Genomic DNA, 26,239 nt, shown 5'->3' with positions numbered 1-26,239 from the left:
TTCTGTTAGGTCTTGGATTTCCGCAAAAGTTCAGACGGACACCTTATACCTGCAGGACTCAGACTTGAGCCAGGTCAATACAGTGGTCGAATCACTCCAGTAGATGACCCTTTGGATTGACAAGGTGAGCTCGGCTCGCAAGGTAGAGGCCAACTGGGCTCCGGAAAGGGCAGCACTGAGTTCCAGCCTAGGCATTGACAACTGCTTCTTGGGTGCGACCCTGGACCTGGCCATGACAAAGGAGACATGGGTGTGGCCTGCCTTATCCTCCACTCTAAGATAGGAAACCGCCCCATACGCTCGCGCCGAAGCGTCACAGAACACATGCAGTTCCAGGCATGATCCCGGTTGGTCAGCACAGGATGGTACATAACATCTTGGCATTTGGACCTCAGAGAGCTCCGTTAACTCCGTTTCCCAACAGATCCATCGTTCCACTAGGTCAGCCGGATGGATTGGTTCATCCCAGTCCCTCTTGGTCTGCCACAGGTCCTGGACTAAGACTTTGCCCCGTGTTGTGTATGGCAGGATATACCCAAGGGGATCGTATTGACTGGCCAGGGTCCGATAGATGGTGCGCTTAGTGGGGGTTTCGGTACTCGGGGATGAGCGGTGCTTATACCCCAGGGTATCCGGTATGCAGCTCCACCTCGGACATTTCCACCTAACCTAATTAAAGCACCCCTGGCCCAGCTGAGTAAAAGGCAATGAATTAAAGGATTATTCCACCAACTCCATGGGCCTTTTCTACAATTGCCGTGCGAGGGGTTCTCGAGGAGCTGTAGCACCCCTGAATATTTTAAAGTAAATTGCCCAAAGGTATAGAATTACTGCTGCCTGGAAAGAAATGAAATAATTAAGAATATCCTACTACATCACGAGGCCTATAATTTAGCCTCAGAGGATCAATAGTTTATTTTAAAAAATTGCCTAGCTGTGTATTGATTGTGTGTAGCCCAATAACAAGGCATAGCCTACAGTTGGGAACGCACAGCAAATCTCAGTGAACAGCATGCAGAAAAAAACAGGACTTTTCACAATATTTCAAATATAATTGCGGAAAAACACAGGTTGGAAAACAACGGCTCCTGCTGAAAATAAAATACTAATCTGTCTGCTGTAGTCTACCAGAATATTTTATCAACTTCCAAATATTGTTTTACAAAGAAGCAGGGGCGCAACTTTGGTTTTAGAAGTGGGGGGCATAATTTTATATATAAATTATTTTTTTGTCAGATAAACACTCCAAACAGCCTACCCGACTGCTTGGAGGCGTCCGCATGGTCCTAAAGCAAATCGTTGCCTTGTTTTGTATCACAAAATCAATCTGTTTGATTTGATACTCCGGTATGAGCGGAGAAAAGTACTAGTCAGACGACAATTCCCCCTCAATCCCAGCTTCAGTTGCATTGCATTAAGGACTGGAAGGAAACACGAAATTGTTAGCTGCCGTCATTCCTCACACGTGACGATCATCCTGATTTGATTTGTTTAAATTGTAGTTATGCTCATTTCCATTCTATCATGACAGGCTACTTTAGGAAACTTTCTGAATGGACATAAAGAGAATAAGCGAATTACACACACACATGTCACAGGGTTATATTGGTGATTCCCCTTGCCACTTTATTGTTAAGCCAATGGGTTTTTGGTTTGAGTTTGTCTTGCCTTCACCTACTCAACATGGCATCTTATTGGTTGGTTTGCGTAGTTTGCTTACGAGGGGGGATGTTCCAGTTAGAATCGTCTCAGTGAACAAGCACCAAACCAGCGGTAAGTTGTTGGTTGCAAAGCACTGTACATCAAAAGTGATTTTTATACTCTCAAGTGATGATTTAAATGTACAATTTATATCAAATTGTTTGTAAATGTTATTTGAACATCACACATAAGATGCAGAGGTTTTTGGAGAATATTTGTTGTAAAGAATTCCCGCCAGTACTAGCTAGCAATTTACTGTGTCTGGTGGGGTGGGGGTTCATATATTTTGTACAGTGCGTGAGTGCAGAGTTGGATGGTGAGACGTGCATTGCATGACGTGCAATTTTGTGCCGTTCCTATCAGGTACATTGTTAAAGTTATATTGTAATTGTATTATTTTGGTAACTAACCCAGTGAACAAGCACCAAACCAGCGTGCAGAGTTGGATGGTGAGACGTACTTAAAAAAATTTTTTTACCTTTATTTTACTAGGCAAGTCAGTTAAGAACAAATTCTTATTTTCAATGATGGCCTAGGAACAGTGGTTTAACTGCCTGTTCAGGGACAGAACGACAGATTTGTACCTTGTCAGCTCGGGGATTCAAGCTTGCAACCTTTCGGTTACTAGTCCAACGCTCTAACCACTAGGCTACCCTGCCTCCCCACATTGCATGACGTGCAATTATGTGCCGTTCCTATAAGAATAAATCTACATGACTGGTGGTACATGTTGGAGTTCCGTGTCGATGACTGACTGTACACAACGCAAGAAGAGTACTGTTACACACACACACACACACACACACACACACACACACACACACACCCTAAAAAGACCCACCAATCAAAGCCAACAGCGCATCTCAGACACACAAATCACATTTCTCCTTTCCTATAAACTTTTTCAAAACCTAGGTTCACCTTCAAATCTTGTCTGTGGTCCATCAGAAAGTAGTCCTAGGCTATATAATGTTAAACAACCTTTGTTCTAAGATTACAGGTGTCACTCAATCCAGTCTAACTGACCTATTTAACAAGCACGTAAGGCTACCTCTATATTGGGGGACCCCTCTCACCCCCTGTAACAGAAGTTCCAGCTGCTGTCCTCAGGGCATCATTTCAGAGTGCCTAGCCTGAGGACTGCCAGAGCTCGTGGCTCCATTATCATTAAGGCTATAGCTGCCATCAATGGCTTCTTCCTGTAGCTCTCGCCTGTTGCTGGTAGGTCTATACACATTGCACTATCTGACTGGCCTACTGTCATGTACATATATTTCTGTATGTGTATATATAAAATGTATATTTTGTACATGTGTGGCTCTATTTGCAAGTCTTTTTAATCTTCCTTTGTCGATGTGGTGTATATGAAAGTCAATACCCTATCTAGTGACGTGTTTGGTGGTGGCTCTATTCCTATCGTTAGAGATTGTAGGAGAACGTTACTGTTGCAATGTCCTTATTTGTGTGTGTGGTTAGCTTCATCCCTCAGTTTACCAAATAAAGTGATACTCAAGCTGTTGATATTACAGATTACGCCTTTAACTAAATTCAATAAGTGTGAGTTTTCCATTAAAGTTCTATTAAAAAGTAAACTAAGATATAGCCTGTTGATGTTCATTTTGATGCCAAATTTTAAGGGCCCAGTCCAGTCAAAATTCTGTTTTTCATGTCTTTTACACCATATTGTACAACATGATGAAACTAACACTAATCAGTGTTATTTCCTGATAGTTGCTTGTTGAAAATACAATCTACATAGGACCTTCCAATCAGCAGGTTTGCATAGGCAGGAGTTTCAGCTTTCCATGGTGACATCACCATGCAGTAAATTGATTTAATACATCAATAACAAAGTTCCAAACCTCTGACAGCTAGTTTTCAGTTTTCCCCTCCCCACTCAGACCACTCCCAGACAGTCCAAGCAAAATTCTTGCTTGAGAAATACATTTTTGCCGAAAAGCAAATTTGGTCAATTTAAATGGAAATATATTACAGCAAGGTACTTATTTGTTACCCAGAAATGATTTGATATTGATATAACAACATCTGCATCTGGCATTTTTAAACTATTTTTTACCTATTTAAAGGGTCAATCTGAGATTAAAACAACAAAGTGAGCACCCAGACACTTTTGGGGGAAACAGTTGAGTGATGGGTCCTGAGAAATGTAACCATGCTGGTTTATGATCTGACCTGTCTGTCATTGTGTGGGCCAAACTTTCCCAATTCATTGAATCTGATATATTCTGTGATATGGCTTCTCGCTTGTCTCATGCACTTCTGAAAGCAGCCAGTAGATGGAGAAATACGCCACCAGCACTGAGATGCAGTGCCTTAGACCCCTGCACCACTTGGGAGCGCGAGACATGTAGACCAGTGGTTCTTTTTGGTTCATGTAGGCCTACCTCCAATCACATTATGTTCTGCCAGAAGCACCCCTTACGTGCAACCAATCATTAGGCCTATGGTCCTATGTCTCCCTAGTACCCCCTCCTGTGGATAGTCTATGATAGGAATGAGGTATAGTATGAGGTGTAGTTTTTACTATACCTGATTGAGAAACACTGATGTAGTCTACTACATATCAGCCCCCTTCTCTCCAGTTAGGTCTCTCCAGTTAGTGCTGCATACTTGTGCTATGTTTGGTAATGTAGTGGTTCAAGGGAAACGAACAGAAAGTGGGGGATGTCCACAGTCCTGTGCCATAAAGGTCCAGACAATGCTTTTGTGAACACACAAGTGTAGGATCAGCTTACCCTCCACTGGCTCCACAAACCTATTCATAACCATGAGGACGGGTGAAACATAAAACTGACCTTAGATCAGTCTAGTCAGGCAGTCCTCAGTGACAGAGGCTGTGGGTGCCTACCAGTACCACATTGACGAACACAACATAAACAAGCTTACATATGTCCAATAATTTCCTCTCATTTAAATTAACATTGTACATCAATTTAGTGCTTGTGCTTTAACCTTGTGAGTGATGTCACTAGAGGGGAGGGTCACTATCCAAAAATTGAGACCAGCAAGACATCTCTGCTTGGAAATTTCAGCTACCACCACTTCAAGCAGAAATGCCACCCCCAGCGGGAGAGGAGCTCACCCTTGGCTTTTGAAGCAGCCTTGGACTTCATATAGCACCGTTTCTTTCGGGAGGAGATCCTGGTTTATTGGAAATTAGCCTTTTATTTTAGTTTTTTTTAGGAGTATGTGCTCGGGACGGTGGTGTATAGCACTAGAGCTGTGCTCATCCGGGCCACTGTGCCGTGACTCCATTCTTCATTCACTGTGAAACTGCCATAGCCATAGGAGTTAAATAGGAATTCATTTTTGTGAAATAGCTAGACACATGTATTATACATATTTTTGATAACCCCACGTCAAGCTGGAACACAAACGGGCATGTCTAATCAAGGAGTTAGGAGAAATGGCCCAGTGAAACTGCGGTTGACAGGTAAGAATGTAAAACCCTCTCGCTGTCTCTAGCTTCACTTGCTTGTTAGCTAATGGCGCTATCAAGCTAACGTTACTAGTTAGCTATAGTAGTTGGCTAGTTTTCTGCGTGAATGTTTCCACTCTTATTCACAACAACGCCATATTATATTTACTAACACACTGATCAAATGTCGTTAGCTACGCTTCGAATAAGGTATACTGTTTTTCTAACAAGTAAATGTTTATTTTTTCAGTTTGTAATACTAGCCAACGTTAGTTTACCTAGCTAGCCAGTTAGCTAGTTAACTGACATAGTCGTGAATAACGTTGGTTTACTGTTAGCTAGCTAGCGAACTCTCCAATTAAAAAAAGACAACAGATTTGGGGTTATCACAATGGCTGCATTAATTAGTTACAACTTGCAACGGTTGTTTGCCCACCCTTCATCACTTCTTGCATGTGTTGTCCTACAATCTGAATTACAGTGTTATTAATTTATCAGTGATATTATTATACATAGTTACACATTTTAGTCATTCAGGAGCGATTTACATGATCAATTATGGTCAAATGCCTTGCTCAAGGCATCGACATATTTTCAACAATCTGCGCTGTGATTCGAACTAGCGACTTTTCGGTTACTGGCCCAAAGCTCTTAACCGCTAGGCTACCTGCCGCCCGAGTGTGCAGAGACTGCCCATAGTAGCCAGAGCTCTGCAGACTGACGCACCATTACCAAATGTAGTATTTATTTAGACCAGCAAGCCTGTTCCAAATAGTTTGCATTTGTAGCTAATATTTCCATTGTTTACTGCACTAGTGTTTCAAGATTTTCCATCAGTACTTTGATTTGTGTTGGTAATGAACACCTCTACATAACTTCAGCTTGTAGTGCATCCCCCTTTAAGACACTATTCCTTAGGGAAAGAAGCCAGCATGAGCCCCTTTTACTTTCAGTCCCATTCAGTTTCTTACAACCCAAACGTTTTCTGTTTACTTGAGAAAGCAGTGTTTTGACTGGGGAGAGGAGGCGATGGCATGCCCAGCGTTTCATGTTTCTTCATGATCAGATCGATTTCCAGACCCCTCTATCTTCTGGGACCAGCCAAATTAAATATTTAATATTGTAATGTACTAGCCGGATAAAAGCACTGAGTGAACAAGAGTTCCTCGCGGTCCGGCAAGAGTTGTCTGGTTGTTTGGAATATTCCATTACTTTGAAAGTGTTTACTTAGTTTGACCTTTCTAAAAGGCTGTACATTTATATTTTGCCAATGACCTCTATGATACAGTAAGCCAAGGCTCTTCTTCAATAATGAGGCGTCCTGCAATGATGATAAAAAATAATCTCTCTTAGTGCAGTGAAGGCCTGGGTCTCTGTTTTTATTTCCATTTGGGAAATGGTTTTAAATGGGCTGCTGCAGTGGTCTTCACTCAGAATCCCAGGAATGTGAAACAGAGGAACCGTGAGTCTCTCTAGATCGTAGGAACATCCTCTGTCTCGTTCACACCACGGAGGAGGGGAAGAACGCTTCAAACCACTGCTCCTCTCAAACTGGGGAATACCACCACACATTTTGATGTTGCACAAGTGTGTGTGTGTTGTAGACTGGCCTCTGCCCTGGTCTGTGTGTCTGCTCTGTGGTCATTTAGGATAGGGCAACAGATGGGCTGCAGACAGTAGAGCTCGCTGGGTTACTCTTAAGCACTTATATCTTCCTTGGGTCTATAGAGTCTATTTAGAACTGAGCCGCCATTATTGTCTAATCGTAATGTAATTGTCAATAAACTACTGTGTCTGCTACCAGCAGTCTGGGAGACGCCTGAAGGTATTCTCAGGCCATTTGTCTGTGCGTTTGCCATTTAGAAGCAACATTCAAACTGTCAGTAGTTGCAGCTTTGCCTTGCAATTTATTTACCATTTCCTCTCGTCTCAGATGCAATTTCGCTCAAGGAATAGCTAGGGCTAATCAAGGCCCTAGTGGTTAGGTCGCATTCCACAGACATCTAAGATCAGTGCTAGTCTGTGAGGGGAGACGCTGGGGTGTTTTTCTGCACTGTTTTCCACCAGCCACAGTCTTTGGCACCCGACTGCTGGTCCCAGATCAGGATTGATGGATTGTTTAGTGTGAACCGGTCCTGTTATTGTTTGCTCACTGGGCTTTTTCCGTCAGTCGCTGTCTGATGAAGTCACCTGCCGCTTTGAATGGAATACCGTTGCCAAGCAGTAAATAGAACAGTCTGGCGCTAAGCCGCTATTCCCAACACTACGGGAAGGTGACAATTGCTTCTGTTCGCACTGCTAGCATCTAGTCTGTCCATAACACTGCCTGCTGCTGTGAGCTAACTACTAAATGGCTAGCTATTCTAACTCCATTTTCTCCTTCGCCTCCAGTTGGCACCGTGAGCATATAATACCAGCCTGGAAGAATTGTTTCAGATCCACTCTTATGCAGCACAGTCTGCAATCACAGCTGGTGCATCTCAGCTCACCATCTAGGCCTCTTTTCCTCCTGTACCGATGTGACACAAATTGTCTGGTGAAAGCTATTAGCCTAGCCCACTTAGATTCATGTAACATATTAGATAAATCAAATCAAAATCAAATCAAATGTTATTTGTCACATACACATGGTTAGCAGATGTTAATGCGAGTGTAGCGAAATGCTTGTGTTACAAGTAGATACCTACTATCACATGACTGAAGGTCAGTGCAGATGAGGAAGCCACTTTAGACTGTTGAGTCTCTTTAGCATTAAGGGAAGAGACCCTGGAGGAGTTGAGTGTGTGCAAGTGGGGAAAAGCCAGGAAGCTGGCGATTTTAAGATAAAGGCCCCGCCTCCATCCTTCCTAGGCCGATCATTAGCCGGTGGGGAGAGAATGCATTTTTGGAAAGTTAGCAGGGGTCACTGTCTCAGCATTCATTGTCAGTGGTCAGGAAATCGACCCTGTGTGTGTCCTCAAAGGGAAAACACACACTCTTCTGCAGGATGTATCGTCCGCACGTGATGCCGAGCTAAATTAGGAGCCCTGTTGACTTCTGCCCCTAAAATGAAGGAAATGTATTTGATTGTGTTTTGTGAAGGATAACCTACATGTGGTAAAGGGACACCAACAAGACAATTGAAATGGCATTGGGAGCTGGTTTTACTACCCTCAGCGCTGTCCTGTCCCACCCACCCCCCTAGCTGGATTAAGTTAATGCTGGTTTACACAGTCTAGCAGACTGGGCCAGATGTTTTGAATGAAAGCAGATTAGAGGCATTCGTTTGCTATTAATCTAAATCGACACAGTGAGAAGAGACCACGCCCATGTGTTATTGTTGTCACTTGGTGTTGGCTAGTTGTATACCGCCGCGTGAAACCCATTTCCCCAGGTCAAACTAGATCTGCGCGCAAGGTGAAGGCCGCTGCAAATACGTTTTAGCCTAGCAGCCATATTGATTAGCAAATTAGATCATTTTTTGGTGGGGATTCGCTAAAACATTTGTAAATAAGACAGCACCGCATCCGTCCAGACAGAGGCTTAATTTGGCCACGCGGATCTCTCCGCCCGCCCAGCTCTGCAGAGCGGTCTGACCCTTTTTAAAGCGCAATCAATAGGCTTTGTCAGAAATCTATTGCAGCAATCTCTAAGTTTCTGTGTTGGAATGAAAAGGCTTCTCAGTGTTGCCTTGCCTCTCCTGTTGAATATCAATGGGAGGAGAGTCAGGTGAATTGACTGTATTGCGGTTCACTGCCTTGAAATGTGGGGCTTGATGCCTTTCTATAAGACACAAAGGTACTACCAGAAGGGTACCACAACCACAACACAAGGGTACCACAACCAGCCTACATGCTCCTTTCCATACTGCATGCAGTTGGCTTTATTTTTCTCTCTCTCCTCTCGCTGTTCTTTTACATGTTTGTTCTATGAGCTGTCACTCAGTTTTCTGTACATCAGTACAACATTCCCTCTATGACAACCCTTCTGTGTGATAAGTGTCTAGCGGAGGGGGGAGTGTGTGTGTGTGTGTGTGTGTGTGTGTGTGTGTGTGTGTGTGTGCCTGCTCAAACATTTCACACTCATTGTAGCCTACTGAAGCGAAGCCCATCTGGGTGGCCTGCCGTCTCTGTTCTGTTTTTTTTTCCTACCCGGGTCTTTCCTCAGTCAAGGTTGTCTTTTCATGTTGCCTCTGTCTGCTTCATACATACAAGCTACAGGAGTAACAGAGGAATGGAGAATCGGTAAGGTTTAATAGAGAATGACCTGAAGGTCAACTTCAGTTTTCTGAAGGCTCCTGTCAAAAGCTCAGTCATCATCAATCTTGACTGTTTCCTTGAGGTAATCATCAGATGACTCACTCACTATTATGCCTGTATGATATTGTAGATCATGAATCCTCCTAGCTGCAGTGATTGACAACCCAGGATCTAGACTCCGGATGTCTAGGTCAGGGTGTCAAACATACGGCCGGCGGGCAGGATACGACCGGCGGGGGGTTGAGTAAGAAAGTACTAAATTGTCGGGGGGGAAACTAACTCGATATACTTTCAAATGACTTAAACCAAATCGAAACTGGGCAGAAATGATATTCAACCTATTTTCATACATTTTCTTGACTGTCCAGCTCGCTAACAATCGGTAGACAGTCAGGGAGCATCGGAAATTCCAAAAGCGATGCATAGAGAACAATTATTTTGCCGATTTTTGCCGGCAAGGAAATATAATCACTTTTCAGTGCAGCCCTCCTGAACTCGTTCAAGACTGAATGTGGCCCCCGGGGGTAACGATGTGTTTGATGCCCCTGCTCTAGTTTATCAGTAACCCCAGGAATGTCAGTCAGAGTAGGAGTGTGGGTGAGACCAGAGCCAGTCTTTCTAACCTGTGAATGAAGTGCCATTGTGGGAGTGATATAGTGAGCAGGTCTATTTGAGTGTGTGGGCTCCGGCTATGGTCAGTTAACTCAGGACCTTTTAAGTTACTGCTATCTGCATTAAATAAACCCCTGTCTGAACGGTGTAGTCTATAGCCGAATAGTGTAGTCTGTGTGCATGGCCCTTGTAATAGGCCATTTAGCAGACGCTGTTATCCAAAGCGACTTAGTCATGCAGGCATACATTTTTCATATGAGTGGTCCCGGGAAGCGAACCCACTACCCTGCCGTTACAAACACCATTCTCTACCAACTACAAAGGACCAAGAGCAGTTAGTGATATGTGTTGGCTGTGGTCAGTAAGTGGCTATGTCGAGAGTCCTGTGTCATCTGCATTGAAGTCTGAATAGTGCAGTGTAGTCTGTGTGCATGGCCCTTGTCCAAGCCAGAGCTTTTTTTTCAGTGATCTGTGGATAGAGAGAGAGAGGGGTTTGTGTTGCGGCCAGGTGCTGCCACGCACATCCAGACTTCCTCGGCTCTGTTTAGTCTGCCCCGGCCACTCTCACACCAATCTAGATGACTGGGCTTCACGGCAGAGCTGCCCCAGAAGCCCCCACTCCACTCTTCACTCCAGATGACTGGGCTTCACGGCAGAGCTGCCCCAGAAGCCCCCCCCCCCCCCACTCCACTCTTCACTCTAGATGACTGGGCTCCGACACAGAGCTGCCCCAGAAGCCCCCCCCCACACTCCACTCTTCAGTCCAGGTGACTGGGCTTCACGGCAGAGCTGCCCCAGGGGTCACTCCACACAGTCCACTGTTCTGTTCACGTGGTGGACGGCGCCTCTTACATGGAAACCTTCATATCCTGTCTCTATCTGGCAGGATGCCTACGCTGCCTATCTGCTTTATAAATGTTGCCCTGTGTGCCAGTGAGCCAACAAATAGAGCGAGTGATAACCCAGAGCAATAATAATGATTTAATGGTTTGGTTATCTTCATTACTAGTTGTATGTACAGTCATTGGCTTTATCGTGTCTTAATTGTATGGTGAGGGGTCGCGTTACAGTTTAGAAATCTGCATTTTCAAAACCCCTACACTCCAAAAATATGTTTTAAACAATTTCATCTATGTTTTATATTGAAAGTAGTGTTTAAAAAAATATATATATATATTTATCTGTGACAGTTCGTCTGATGCTGAGAAGAAATTACAATAAGAAACATTTCATATCTGTTTACAAAACACAGCAAGATACTCTATATGCGTATTTATTTTTTCTTCCGTGTATTCTGCATTAACGCGAGCCCTGCTGCTACATAGTCTGTCTGGTGGGGTTTAATGCATGCTGCCGGCTGGCACTGGCCGTTAGGCTAATCTGTTGCATGTGTTGGTTAGACATTTGTTTGAATTATGCACTTCAGGGAATTCACTTATCAATCACAGATAAGAGGGTTTTGTCTAAACTACTGCAGATCTTAAAATTACTAGAACTTCCTCACGTTATTCGTAAGTCTAATCATCACGAGTCCTCTAGACAGTTCAACTTTAATCTGGCCCTCTCTTAGCAGATGGGGTCTAACTGTTTTTATCTGCCTAATGGATTTGCAATGTACAGCTGTCTGACTGGACCGTTTGGAAATTGGCACATCACTGGCAATTGGGCAATTGATTGCTTTATTGCCAAACTGTTTTCTGGATAGAAGATGACATGTGTCTTGTTCTCAGCTCAGTTAGGTGCTCTGGATCGACAGTGGTTTGACATTTTCTGTGGGGAATTGAAAGGCTCTGATGGAGCGTCAACATGTAGTCGTGTGTACTAGAGGTCGACTGATTAATCGCAATGGCCAATTTTAATTAGGGCCGCTTTCATAACAATCGGAAATCAGTATTTTTGGATACCGATTTGGCCGATTTAAAAAAAAAATATATATATATATACTGCCTGTTACGCGAATGCAGTAAGCCAAGGTAAGTTGCTAGCTAGCATTAAACTTATCTTATTAAAACAATCAATCATAATCACTAGTTAACTACACATGGTTGATATTACTAGTTTATCTAGCGTGTCCTGCGTTGCATATTATCGATGCAGTGCGTATCGTTACTCCAATGTGTACCTGACCGTGAACATCAAGGCCTTTCTTAACATCAATACACAGAAGTATATATTTTTAGACCTGCATATTTAGCTAAAGGAAATCCAGGTTAGCAGGCAATATTAACCAGGTGAAATTGTGTCACTTCTCTTGCGTTCATTGCACGCAGAGTCAGTCTATATGCAACAGTTTGAGCCACCTAATTTGCCAGAATTTTACATAATTATGACATAACATTGAAGGTTGTGCAATGTAACAGGAATATTTAGACTAATGGATGCCACCCCTTAGATAAAATACGGAACGGTCCCGTATTTCACTGAAAGAATAAACGTCTTGTTTTCGAGATGATAGTTTCCGGATTCCACCATATTAATGACCTAAGGCTCTTATTTCTGTGTGTTATAACTAAGTCTATGATTTTATAGAGCAGTCTGACTGAGTGGTGGTAAGCAGCAGCAGGCTCTTAAGCATTCATTCAAACAGCACTTTTGTGTGTTTTGCCAGCAGCTCTTCGTTGTGCGTCAAGCATTGCGCTGTTTATGACTTCAAGCCTATCAACCCCGAGATTAGGCTGGTGTAACCGATGTGAAATGGCTAGCTAGTTAGTAGGGTGCGCGCTAATAGCGTTTCAAACGTAACTCTCTGAGACTTGGAGTGGTTATTCACCTTGCTCTGCATGGGTAACGCTGCTTCGAGGGTGGCTGTTGTGTTCCTGGTTCGAGCCCAGGGAGGAGTGAGGAGCGGGACGGAAGCTATACTGTTACACTGGCAATACTAAAGTGCCTATAAGAACATCCAATAGTCAAAGGTTAATGAAATACAAATCGTATAGAGAGAAATAGTCCTATAATTCCTATAAAAACTAAAACCTAAAACGTCTTACCTGGGAAGATTGAAGACTCATGTTAAAAGGAACCACCAGCTTTCATATGGTCTCATGTTCTGAACAAGGAAATTAAACGTTAGCTTTCTTGCATGGCACATATTGCACTTTTACGTTCTTCTCCAACACTTTGTTTTTGCATTATTTAAACCAAATTGAACATGTTTCATTATTTATTTGAGGCTAAATTGATTTTATTGATGTCTTATATTAAGTTAAAATAAGTCTTCAGTATTGTTGTAATTATCAATTTTACAAATACATTTAAAAAATCGTCCGATTTATGGTAATTTCCGGACTATACGCCGCTACTTTATTCCCACACTTTGAACCTCGCGGTTTATACAATGACGCGGCTAATTTATGGATTTTTCCCGCTTTCACAAGATTCATGCCACCAAAAAACTGAGCACCGTCACATAATGTGACGTAAATCGAGCGAGCTCAAACTTCTCATCATTCTGATTACGGTAGTAATTTTGTCACCCTCATCATGGCAAAGACACGGAGAAATGCATATGATGCAGCTTTCAAGTTGAAGGTGTTCGATCTGGCTGTTGGAAAAGGAAATAGAGCTGCTGCATGGGAGCTTGGCCTTAATGAGTCGATGATAAGACGTTGGAAACAGCAGCATGAGGAACTGACTCACTGCAAAAAGACAACAAAAGCTTTCAGAGGGAAGAAAAGCAGATGGCCCAAAGTATTTGCAGCCACTCGAGCTCAGCGGGGTATTTGCGGATGAAAGTGACGAGAGCGACAATGAAAACAATCCAACATCGGATGAAGCAATTCTGAGGCTATTCAACTCCGACACCGAAGGAGATGACTTCAGTGGTTTCAGTGCACAGGAGGAGGAAGATAGTGACCAATGACTTTCTTGGTAGGCTACTGTTTTTATTTTTGTTACAAGCCGTGTTTCGTTTAAAGGCAGTGTAAAGTTGATTTGTTTCAATGTACCGGTAGGCACCTGCGGCTTATAGACGTGCGGCTTATTTATGTACAAAATACACATTTTTGAATAATTCAGTGGGTGCGGTTTATATTCAGGTGCGCTTAATAGTCCAGCAATTACGGTAATCAGTATCGGCTTTTTTTGGTCCTCCAATAATCGGTATCAGCGTTGAAAAATCATAATCGGTCGACCTCTCGTGTGTACACATACGGTTATCCATGGTTCACCTGGCCAGACAAGACAGGAAAGGGAGGGAGGTTGGGGTAGACTAAATGTATTTTTGTCATGCTGATACCACACACAAAATACTTTTTCTCAGAGCCAGCAGGTGTAGGCGGTTTAGACAGAGTACATAGATTTAGGACCCTTTTTAGGAAGCTGTTTCCTTCAGCAATGGTTCTCTATTCAACTCCCCTTCGATTTTTCAGTTTACCAGATGAAGCGTTTCAGTCGTTAAAAGGGAGTGATTGTCTAAACGTCTGCTGAATGTTTTGCCATGTCATTGGAAAATGTAGTCTAGCCTAATGTGGCTGTTTTTAAACCAAGGTTGTGTCTGAAATGGCAACCTATTCCCTACATAGTGCACTTCTTTTGACCAGAACCCATAGGGCTCTGGGCAAAAGTAGTGCACGAGAAAGGTGGTAGGGTGCCATTTGGGACGCAGACAAGCATCTGTAAAACTACCTGTACCTTCAACCTCTCTGGTGCTGAGTTTCTACTCATTTTGATGATTCATGCAAGTTCTGCACTCTCAGAATTATGGCTTAAGAATTCTTGCAGACACTGAACTTTGATTGAGACAACAAGTAAATAATGTTATTGTTATTATAGCCCTGAATCCTAGGATTAAGTATAACCCCCAGAAGTGGGAGATTGGACAAGGTCTGTGTGTTTTTTTTGTTTTTGATTCTGGCATGTCCCATATTGCGGGCGGGGAAAGGAGCACCATGCTGTTTGTGGCCATCTCAGTTTCATTCTCTTGGTTTTCATGCTGCGAGGGAGCCCCTGTATGGTGTGTAAGATTATGGCTTGTGTTTCATTGATACATTTGTTTTCAGTTTACATGGACATACGGTGCATTCGGAAAGTATTCAGACCTCGTGACTTTTTCCACATTTTGTTACGTTACAGCCTTAATCTAAAATTTAAAACATTGTATTTCCCTCATCAATCTACACACAATACCCCATAATAACAAAGCAAAATCTTTGTGGGGTGAAAATTTTCCATTTACATAAGTATTCAGACCCTTTACTTAGTACTTTTTTTGAAGCACCTTTGGCAACAATTACAACCTTTAGTCTTCTTGGGTATGGTGCTACAAGCTTGGCACACCTGTATTTGAGGAGTTTCTCCCATTCTTCTCTGCAGATCCTCTCAAGCTGTGTCAGGTTGGATGAGGAGCATTGCTGCACAGCTATTTTCAGGTCTCTCCAGAGATGTTTGATTGGGTTCATCAAGGAACTCTCTGTACTTTGCTCTTTTCATCTTTCCCTCAGTCCTGACTAGTCTCCCAGTCCCTGCCTCTGAAAAACATCCCCACAGCATGATGCTGCCACCATGCTTCACCATAGAGATGGTGCCAGGTTTCCTCCAGATGGGATGCTTGGCATTCAGACCAACGAGTTCAATCTTGGTTTCATCAGACCAGAGAATCTTGTTTCTCATTGTCTGAGAGTCCTTTAGGTGCATTTTTGCAAACTCCAAGCGGGCTGTTGTGCCTTTTACTGAGGAGTGGCTGCTGTCTGGCCACTACCACGAAGGCCTAATTAGTGGAGTGCCGCAGAGATGGTTGTCCTTCTGGAAGGTTCTCCATTTCCACAGAGGAAATCTGGAGCTCTGTCAGTGACCATCGGGTTCTTGGTCACGTCCCTGACCAATACTTTCCGAATGCGTTGTATACTAGATAATGATGCGCCGATATGACATTTTTGGCAGATATCCAATATTTTCTTTGCCCAATATTTTTTTAGCTCCCTTTTGAACCATTCTAGTACAGTTAAATAGTTAGAAAGCTGCGTCCATGTATGTTAAGGCACTGCATCTCAGTGCAAGAGGTGTCACTACAGTCCCTGGTCCGAATCCAGGCTGTATCACATCTGGCAGTGATTGGGAGTCCCATAGGGCGGCGCACAATTGGCCCAGCATCATCCGGGTTTGGCCGGGGTAGTCTGTCAATGTAAATATGAATTTGTTCTTAACTGACTTGCCTAGTTAAATGAAGGTTACATACACACACTGACCAAAAGGTAATTTTGTTGGCATTTACGTATGTCCCCATTACCAGTAAAACATAATAAAAACCTAATTCTTTCACTTACTTGCTGTGCCGTTTAGTTGTTCATTTATTCAGTCATTTAATTTTCTATCAGGATTTCTATGGAACGCCGTTTGGGTCTTTGCGTGTCAAAAAATATACGATTTAACACTTTGTGTCAAATAAGCTTGTTGACCAATCAGGACCTGAATATGACTGCACGTCAAATAATTTACACGTTCATTCATTTTTTATTACTCGTATTTCATATGTCAAAATTAATCTACATATGCTATGATGCTGGTAAAGTTGTCTCGCGCACCTACAGTGCTGGTGATAAAACATTTTTTTAAAGCTAGCTAGCTCATGGATCCAAACAATGTTCTTCCCCAAAAACTGTTTCAGTAGCTCTAGTTAGCTAGCTAACTAATTGTATAGCTAGGTGTAATCTAAAATTAGCCTAATTTATAAGACCGTTCTTATTTGATTAATGGTGGTCGGACCCATCTGTGACCCTAGCCACAATAAGGATTGGCCACAACAGTGGATTTTGCGGTCAGCCTTCAAAATAAAAGTGTGGCACGATTCTCCTATTTGTATTCATTTGCATCACTGTCAATGACATACTTTTATTTTGAAGGCAAACCGCAAATTCCACTAAATTCCTAATTCTTGTTGTGGCTAGCTTCACAACACAGTCCGGTCGAGCCTCACTAGCCAGATGAAGCTAGCTGGCTGCTTATAATGTTAGCTTTGGGCAACAGGGTTAAGTAGCTAGCTATTTATTTTCATGAACTAAAGTTAAATTTCAATAGCTGAACAACAAGTGGCAACCTAGCTAATACTTACTCACAAGGATTCCTAAATCATTGCTAAGAATAATGAAAATGACTGCAGTTTTTACTGGTCGTTGTTTTTTAGGCTGGTTGTATTGGTGCTAGCTAGGTACCAAGCTAAAGCTAGCTACTCCAGAAGTTGCGGTCAAAAAAATTATGCTTTATTGTAAGCATATCGTTCGTGGCCGGTGTTTGCTTATTTGTTTTTGTACAGCTTTGACAGTGCTACTGTATCGTTTTTTTGACATGCAAAGACCCAAATGGGGTTTCATTGTATGTATGTGTGTATGTCGTGAAGCTAATAGCAGTGACACTATTACTGTGTAACTCCGGTAGGGCAACATCTGAAAAATAGCGCACTTGTTAGTGTGTACCGGTGCTCGACCAGTCGGCGAAAGCCAACATCACCCATGACAGAGAATGGTTGATTGCCAAGGGCAATGAATTCCATTATCGACTTTGAGTTGTCTCGCTGACATTTTCTTTCTCTTTCAAATGACTGCTCGACTTGTTGACTGCTCGATCCACACAGCAGACATTGTGGGCTAGTTTAGGAATGCTGTGTTGCACGTATAGCGCAAAATTTTACGTGGTGTCTTTATGTCATGTACCTTCGTTATATAGGTATGCAGATTTGACATCAGTTTTGCACGTCGGGCATTAAACTAGACATCGGACGATACTGATGTTGGCATTTTTAGCTAATATCGTCCTATTCCGATATGTTCACCGATATATTGTGCGTCCCTAATACTAGGTATAGAGTAGATGCGTTTGTGTGGAACACTGCTCTGCAGTGAAGTCTGCTGCTGGCAAGTAGGGGATTTGCATAGGGGATTTGCATGTGATTTAGCCCTAGATGGATGCTCTTGATATTCGGTAGGGTTTTGATGATATGATTTAAAGCATCATTTGAACCAAGGCTGGCCCATGAAGTCTCAAGGAAATGTCAATTGTGCCTTGGTCTCAATAATACAGATATTCTGTAATAGAATATTGTCTCACAGTGGGTTTTGCATTCAAAGTTAAAAAATCTTGGTCTGGATCTTTTGCCAGGCTCTTTCAGAGGCGGTTGCCATGGCTGGTTCTCAGGTCGACATTCTCACCATATTAAAACGGATTCCCCTAATGGTCCAACTAACAGTCACCGAACCAGAAGCAGTCGAATGTTCATTCTCCTTCAAATAAGGGTTTCTATGTGCAAAGTCCAGGTTTGGCAAGCAGAAGAGCTGCACAGCGTGCATCAAGTTGGGTTGAAGTGTTTGGTGCTTCAGGGCCCACCAGCTACAAAGCACTTTTTACAGTGCTATATCACGGTTGGTTAAATCCTCTTTTCGTCTAGGTCTGCACAAAGGAGAGCAAGAGGGAGCTTCATCTGTTATTCAAATTATACTTGAACTTTGTGGCATTCGTGTGCTTTACAGTATGACAGTGGAAAGAGTCATGATGAGTCACACCTCATGACTTGCATAACAATATTATGGGTGGGAGCGGAGGCTGGGAGGAGAGTTTTAGAGTTTGGCTGAAAGACCACACTCAATATGCAAAATACATTCAACTTTCTGAAAGTGCGTTCTTGGGCTTATGTTTTAGTGTAAGCTAGTATCATCTGGTAGAAGGACCACCTTAATGTGTCTTAGAATATTAAAAAGGCATATAGTATCTTGCTGTGAATTCCCCCAAATGTATCTCAATGCACATGGTCACATTGTCAAGATGCAGCCAAGTCAGTTTGCAGGTGCTGATGCTGCTCCACTTTGAGCTATTTTTACACTCTGACCTCAGTGCCCTGTAAGATGACAAGCGATACCGTATCCTGTCTTTTCTCTCTCGCTCTTTGTTGTTAGCGATCGCTAGCCGGATCTGGCCCAGACGGCGTACAGACAGTGCTGCCGACGGCTTCTCTCTTCCTGTCTCGAGCCCGTGCACCGCCGCCACCGCATCACGACAGATACCTCGCCGCCGCGACCTAGCATGGCTTCTTAGAAAGAACTGTTGACATAGCTGACGTCATGCATGCAGGTGTAAGTTTTGTGGCCAACTTGCCAAGCGACTTTTCCGCTGCTGCTTCTAAGAACTGCTGGTGGCATGACATGAGAGACCGTCATTGATAACATCTTTGCATGAAGGTGTTGGAACAGTTTGGCTTCAGTTCAGCTTCAAATGTCACTCAACTTAACTAACTAGCCATTTGGGTATTCAAGCACAGAGAACGGTTTTTGAGGATCTGTAGAGCCTTTGTCGACTAAAGACTGGAGTGCATTGGCTGTCCTCCGTCACTTGACCTTCCCAGTCATTCTATGGTCAGGTTGTTGGATGTTGCAGACAGGCTTGACTCTGGGGAGGCGGGGGGAGGGGTGTGTTTCTAAACCCTTGAGGAAGTGGTGAAGGTGAGGCTGTCGAACACTCAATGTTTTTGTTTAGCGGTCTGTCTTTACTGTCCACCAAATCAAATGTATTTTTCAAATGTATTTTTGCCGAATACAACAGGTGTAGTAGACCTTACCGTGAAATGCTTACCACCACACCAGTGTACACAGACTGTCAGGAACTGCAGCCTGAGTAACCTTTCTCTCTCTCGAGGGGAGTTACAGACGGCAAGAGAACATGACAGGCTGTGCTGTTTTTCTTTCCATCTCTCTCTCTGTGTGTGTGTGTGTGTGTGTGTGTTGCGCGTTCTGTCTCTGTGTGTGTTGCGCGTTCTGTCTCTGTGTGTGTGTGACTCTCTCGCTCGTTCTGTGTGGGGGGTGGGGCTCTCGCGCGTTCTGTGTGTGTGCGACTCTCTCGCGTGTCTCTGTGTGTGTTGCGCGTTCTGTCTCTGTGTGTGTGTGACTCTCGCGCGTTCTGTGTGGGGGGTGGGGCTCTCGCGCGTTCTGTGTGTGGGGGTGGGGCTCTCGCGCGTTCTGTGTGGGGGTGGGGCTCTCGCGCGTTCTGTGTGGGGGTGGGGCTCTCGCGCGTTCTGTGTGGGGGGTGGGGCTCTCGCGCGTTCTGTGTGTGTGCGGCTCTCTCGCGCGTTCTGTGTGTGCGGCTCTCTCGCGCGTTCTGTGTGTGGCTCTCGCGCGCGTACTGTGTGTGTCTGTGTGGCTCTCTCGCGCGTTCTCTCTCTGTGTGTGGCTCTCTCGCGCGTTCTCTCTCTCTGTGTGTGGCTCTCTCGCGCGTTCTCTCTCTCTGTGTGTGGCTCTCTCGCGCGTTCTCTCTCTGTGTGTGGCTCTCTCGCGTTCTCTCTCTGTGTGTGGCTCTCTCGCGCGTTCTCTCTCTGTGTGGCTCTCTCGCGCGTTCTGTGTGTGTGGCTCTCTCTCTGTGTGTGGCTCTCTCGCGCGTTCTCTCTCTGTGTGTGGCTCTCTCGCGCGTTCTCTCTCTGTGTGTGGCTCTCTCGCGCGTTCTCTCTCTGTGTGGCTCTCTCGCGCGTTCTCTCTCTGTGTGGCTCTCGCGCGTTCTCTCTCTGTGTGGCTCTCGCGCGTTCTGTCTCTGTGTGGCTCTCGCGTTCGTTCTCTCTCTGTGTGGCTCTCGCGCGTTCTCTCTGTGTGGCTCTCGCGCGTTCTCTCTCTGTGTGGCTCGCGCGTTCTCTCTCTGTGTGGCTCTCGCGCGTTCTCTCTCTGTGTGGCTCTCGCGCGTTCTCTCTGTGTGGCTCTCGTTCTCTCTCTGTGTGGCTCTCGCGCGTTCTCTCTCTGTGTGGCTCTCGCGCGTTTCTCTCTGTGTGGCTCTCGCGCGTTCTCTCTCTGGTGGCTCTCGCGCGTTCTCTCTCTGTGTGGCTCTCGCGCGTTCTCTCTCTGTGTGGCTCTCGCGTTCGTTCTCTCTCTGTGTGGCTCTCTCGCGCGTTCTCTCTCTGTGTGGCTCTCGCGCGTTCTCTCTCTGTGTGGCTCTCGCGCGTTCTCTCTCTGTGTGGCTCTCGCGCGTTCTCTCTCTGTGTGGCTCTCGCGCGTTCTCTCTCTGTGTGGCTCTCGCGCGTTCTCTCTCTGTGTGGCTCTCGCGCGTTCTCTCTCTGTGTGGCTCTCGCGCGTTCTCTCTCTGTGTGGCTCTCGCGCGTTCTCTCTCTGTGTGGCTCTCGCGCGTTCTCTCTCTGTGTGGCTCTCGCGCGTTCTCTCTCTGTGTGGCTCTCGCGCGTTCTCTCTCTGTGTGTCTCTCGCGCGTTCTCTCTCTGTGTGGCTCTCGCGCGGTCTCTCTCTGTGTGGCTCTCGCGCGTTCTCTCTCTGTGTGGCTCTCGCGCGTTCTCTCTGTGTGGCTCTCGCGCGTTCTCTCTCTGTGTGGCTCTCGCGTTCGTTCTCTCTGTGTGGCTCTCGCGCGTTCTCTCTCTGTGTGGCTCTCGCGCGTTCTCTCTCTGTGTGGCTCTCGCGCGTTCTCTCTCTGTGTGGCTCTCGCGCGTTCTCTCTCTGTGTGGCTCTCGCGTTCTCTCTCTGTGTGTGGCTCTCTCGCGTTCTCTCGTTTCTGTGTGTGGCTCTCTCGCGCGTTCTCTCTCTGTGTGTGGCTCTCGCGCGTTCTCTCTCTGTGTGGCTCTCGCGCGTTCTCTCTCTGTGTGGCTCTCGCGCGTTCTCTCTCTGTGTGGCTCTCGCGCGTTCTCTCTCTGTGTGTGGCTCTCTCGCGCGTTCTCTCTCTGTGTGTGGCTCTCGCGCGTTCTCTCTCTGTGTGTGGCTCTCTCGCGCGTTCTCTCTCTGTGTGTGGCTCTCTCGCGCGTTCTCTCTCTGTGTGTGGCTCTCTCGCGCGTTCTCTCTCTGTGTGCGGCTCTCTCGCGCGTTCTCTCTCTGTGTGCGGCTCTCTCGCGCGTTCTCTCTCTGTGTGTGGCTCTCGTGCGTTCTCTCTCTGTTTGTGGCTCTCTTGCGCGTTTTCTCTCTCTCTCTGTGTGGCTCTCTCGCGTTCTCTCTCTGTGTGGCTCTCTCGCGCGTTCTGTGTGTGTGTGGCTCTCTCGCGCGTTCTCTCTCTGTGTGGCTCTCTCGCGTTCTCTCTGTGTGTGGCTCTCGCGTTCTGTGTGTGTGTGGTCTCGCGCGTTCTCTCTGTGTGGCTCTCGCGCGTTCTCTCTCTGTGTGGCTCTCGCGCGTTCTCTGTCTGTGTGGTGGCTCGCGCGCGTTCTCTCTCTGTGTGGCTCTCGCGCGTTCTCTCTCTGTGTGGCTCTCGCGCGTTCTCTCTCTGTGTGGCTCTGGCGCGCGTTCTCTCTCTGTGTGGCTCTGGCGCGCGTTCTCTCTCTGTGTGGCTCTGGCGCGCGTTCTCTCTCTGTGTGGCTCTGGCGCGCGTTCTCTCTCTGTGTGGCTCTGGCGCGCGTTCTCTCTGTGTGGCTCTGGCGCGCGTTCTCTCTCTGTGTGGCTCTGGCGCGCGTTCTCTCTGTGTGGCTCTGGCGCGTTCTGTGTCTGTGTGGCTCTCTCTCTCTGTGTGGCTCTGGCGCGCGTTCTCTCTCTGTGTGGCTCTCGCGCGTTCTCTCTCTGTGTGGCTCTCGCGCGTTTCTCTCTGTGTGTGGCTCTCGCGCGTTCTCTCTCTGTGTGGCTCTCTCGCGCGTTCTCTCTCTGTGTGGCTCTCGCGCGTTCTCTCTCTCTCTGTGTGGCTCTGTGCGCGCTCTCTCTCTCTCTGTGTGGCTCTCGCGCGTTCTCTCTCTCTCTCTGTGTGGCTCTCGCGCGCGTTCTCTCTCTCGTTCTCTCTGTGTGGCTCTCGCGCGCGTTCTCTCTCTGTCTGGCTCTCGCGCGTCTCTCTCTCTGTGTGTGGCTCTCGCGCGTTCTTCTCTCTCTCTCTGTGTGGCTCTCGCGTTCGTGTGGCTTCTCTCTCTCTGTGTGTCTCGCGCGCGTTCTCTCTCTCTGTGTGGCTCTCGCGTTCGTTCTCTCTCTCTCTGTGTGGCTCTCGCGCGCGTTCTCTCTCTGTGTGGCTCTCGCGCGCGTTTTCTCTCTCTCTGTGTGGCTCTCGCGCGCGTTCTCTCTCTCTCTCTGTGTGGCTCTCGCGCGTTCTCTCTCTCTCTGTGTGGCTCTCGCGCGTTTCTCTCTCTCTGTGTGGCTCTCGCGCGTTCTCTCTCTCTCTGTGTGGCTCGCGCGCGTTCTCTCTCTCTCTCTCTGTGTGGCTCTCGCGCGTTCTGTGTGGCTCTCTCGCGCGTTCTCTCTCTCTGTGTGGCTCTCTCGCGCGCGTACTGTGTGTGTGTCTGTGTGGCTCTCTCTCGCGTTCTATGTGTGTGTGGCTCTCTCGCGCGTCTCTGTGTGTGTGTGGCTCTCTCGCGCGTTCTGTGTGTGTGTGGCTCTCTCGCGCGTTCTGTGTGTGTGTGGCTCTCTCGCGTTCTGTGTGTGTGGCTCTCTCGCGCGTTCTGTGTGTGTGTGGCTCTCTCGCGCGTTCTGTGTGTGTGGCTCTCTCGCGCGTTCTGTGTGTGTGTGGCTCTCGCGCGTTCTGTGTGTGTGTGGCTCTCGCGCGTTCTGTGTGTGTGGCGTTGGCTGTGTGCGTTCTGTGTGTGTGTGTGGCTCTCGCGCGTTCTGTGTGTGTGTGGCTCTCGCGCGTTCTGTGTGTGTGGCTCTCGCGCGTTCTGTGTGTGTGGCTCTCGCGCGTTCTGTGTGTGTGTGGCTCTCGCGCGTTCTGTGTGTGTGTGTGGCTCTCGCGCGTTCTGTGTGTGTGTGTGGCTCTCGCGCGTTCTGTGTGTGTGTGTGGCTCTCGCGCGTTCTGTGTGTGTGGCTCTCGCGCGTTCTGTGTGTGTGTGGCTCTCGCGCGTTCTGTGTGTGTGGCTCTCGCGCGTTCTGTGTGTGTGTGGCTCTCGCGCGTTCTGTGTGTGTGTGGCTCTCGCGCGTTCTGTGTGTGTGGCTCTCGTGCGTTCTGTGTGTGTGGCTCTCGCGCGTTCTGTGTGGCTCTCGCGTTCTGTGTGTGTGTGTGTGGCTCGCGCGTTCTGTGTGTGTGGCTCTCGCGCGTTCTGTGTGTGTGGCTCTCGCGCGTTCTGTGTGTGTGGCTCTCGCGCGTTCTGTGTGTGTGTGGCTCTCGCGCGTTCTGTGTGTGTGTGTGGGGCTCTCGCGCGTTCTGTGTGTGTGTGTGTGTGTGTGTGTGTGGGGGCTCTCGCGCGTTCTGTGTGTGTGTGGCTCTCGCGCGTTCTGTGTGTGTGTGGCTCTCGCGCGTTCTGTGTGTGTGTGGCTCTCGCGCGTTCTGTGTGTGTGTGTGGCTCTCGCGCGTTCTGTGTGTGTGTGGCTCTCGCGCGTTCTGTGTGGCTCTCGCGCGTTCTGTGTGTGTGTGTGGCTCTCGCGCGTTCTGTGTGTGTGTGGCTCTCGCGCGTTCTGTGTGTGTGGCTCGCGCGTTCTGTGTGTGTGGCTCGCGCGTTCTGTGTGTGTGTGTGTGTGTGTGTGTGTGTGTGTGTGTGGCTCTCGCGCGTTCTGTGTGAGTGTGTGTGGGGCTCTCGCATGTTCTGTGTGTGTGGCTCTCTCACGCGTTCTGTGTGTGTGTGGCTCGCTCGTTCTGTGTGTGTGTGGCTCGCTCGTTCTGTGTGTGTGGCTCTCGCGCGTTCTGTGTGTGTGTGTGTGTGTGTGTGTGTGTGGGGGGCTCTCGCGCGTTCTGTGTGTGTGTGGCTCTCTCGCGCGTTCTGTGTGTGTGTGGCTCTCTCGCGCGTTCTGTGTGCTCTCTCGCGCGTTCTGTGTGTGTGTGGCTCTCGCGCGTTCTGTGTGCGTGTGGCTCTCTCGCGCGTTCTGTGTGCGTGTGGCTGGCTCTCGCGCGTTCTGTGTGCGTGTGGCTCTCGCGCGTTCTGTGTGTGTGTGGCTCTCTCGCGCGTTCTGTGTGCGTGTGGCTCTCTCGGGCGTTCTGTGTGTGTGGCTCTCTCGCGCGTTCTGTGTGCGTGTGGCTCTCTCGCGCGTTCTGTGTGCGTGTGGCTCTCTCGCGCGTTCTGTGTGCGTGTGGCTCTCTCGCGCGTTCTGTGTGCGTGTGGCTCTCTCGCGCGTTCTGTGTGCGTGTGGCTCTCTCGCGCGTTCTGTGTGTGTGGCTCTCTCGCGCGTTCTGTGTGTGTGTGGCTCTCTCGCGCGTTCTGTGTGTGTGTGGCTCTCTCGCGCGTTCTGTGTGCGTGTGGCTCTCTCGCGTTCTGTGTGTGTGGCTCTCTCGCGCGTTCTGTGTGCGTGTGGCTCTCTCGGGCGTTCTGTGTGCGTGTGGCTCTCTCGCGCGTTCTGTGTGCGTGTGGCTCTTCGCGCGTTCTGTGTGCGTGTGGCTCTCTCGTTCGCGTTCTGTGTGCGTGTGGCTCTCTCGCGCGTTCTGTGTGTGTGTGGCTCTCTCGCGCGTTCTGTGTGCGTGTGGCTCTCTCGCGTTCGCGCGTTCTGTGTGCGTGTGGCTCTCTCGCGCGTTCTGTGTGCGTGTGGCTCTCTCGCGCGTTCTGTGTGCGTGTGGGTCTCTCGCGCGTTCTGTGTGCGTGTGGCTCTCTCGCGTTCTGTGTGCGTGTGGGGCTCTCGCGCGTTCTGTGTGCGTGTGGCTCTCTCGCGCGTTCTGTGTGGGTGTGGCTCTCTCGCGCGTTCTGTGTGTGTGTGGCTCTCTCGCGCGTTCTGTGTGTGGGGGCTCTCTCGCGTTCTGTGTGTGTGTGTGTGGCTCTCAAGCGTTTGTGTGTGTGTGGCTCTCGCGTTCTGTTCTGTGTGTGTGTGTGTGGCTCGCTCTCGCGTTCTGTGTGTGTGTGGCTCTCTCGCGCGTTCTGTGTGTGTGTGGCTCTCGCGCGTTCTGTGTGTGTGTGTGTGTGTGGCTCGCTCGTTCTGTGTGTGTGGCTCTCGCGCGTTCTGTGTGTGTGGCTCTCGCGCGTTCTGTGTGTGTGTGTGTGTGTGTGTGTGTGTGTGTTTGTGGGGCTCTCGCGCGTTCTGTGTGTGTGTGGCTCTCTCGCGCGTTCTGTGTGTGTGTGGCTCTCTCGCGCTTTCTGTGTGTGTGTGTGTGTGTGGCTCTCTCGCGTTCTGTGTGTGTGTGTGTGTGGCTCTCGTGCGTTCTGTGTGTGTGTGTGTGTGTGTGTGTGTGTGTGTGGCTCTCTCGCGCGTTCTGTGTGTGTGTGGCTCTCTCTGTGTGTGTGGCTCTGTGTGTGTTGTGTGTGTGTGGCTCTCTCGCGTTCTGTCTGTGTGTGGCTCTCTGCATCTGTGTGTGTGTGTGTGTGGCTCTCTCGCGCGTTCTGTGTGTGTGTGTGTGGCTTTCTCGCGCGTTCTGTGTGTGTGTGTGGCTCTCTCGCGCGTTCTGTGTGTGTGTGGCTCTCGCGCGTTCTGTGTGTGTGTGGCTCTCTCGCGCGTTCTGTGTGTGTGTGGCTCTCTCGCGTCTGTGTGTGTGTGTG

General features: G+C 47.6%; 1 protein-coding gene across 3 annotated transcripts in view; it reads left to right on the top strand.

Moving 5' to 3' along the window:
• Positions 1–4,729: 4,729 nt before the first annotated feature.
• Positions 4,730–26,239, top strand: part of LOC135539254 (E3 ubiquitin-protein ligase SMURF2-like) — an 82,900-nt gene continuing 61,390 nt past the window's right edge. For all 3 annotated transcript variants that reach the window (XM_064965097.1, XM_064965089.1, XM_064965084.1), the window contains exon 1: positions 4,730–5,155. In XM_064965097.1, the coding sequence (XP_064821169.1) occupies positions 5,104–5,155 (52 nt within the window). In that variant the 5' untranslated portion in view covers positions 4,730–5,103. The remainder of the gene's footprint in view (positions 5,156–26,239) is intronic.

Source organism: Oncorhynchus masou, chromosome 5, assembly GCF_036934945.1.
Source record: "Oncorhynchus masou masou isolate Uvic2021 chromosome 5, UVic_Omas_1.1, whole genome shotgun sequence".
Lineage (NCBI taxonomy): Eukaryota > Metazoa > Chordata > Actinopteri > Salmoniformes > Salmonidae > Oncorhynchus > Oncorhynchus masou.
The sequence above is the reverse complement of the archived record's forward strand: the minus strand, read 5'-3'. Positions and strand labels throughout refer to the sequence as shown.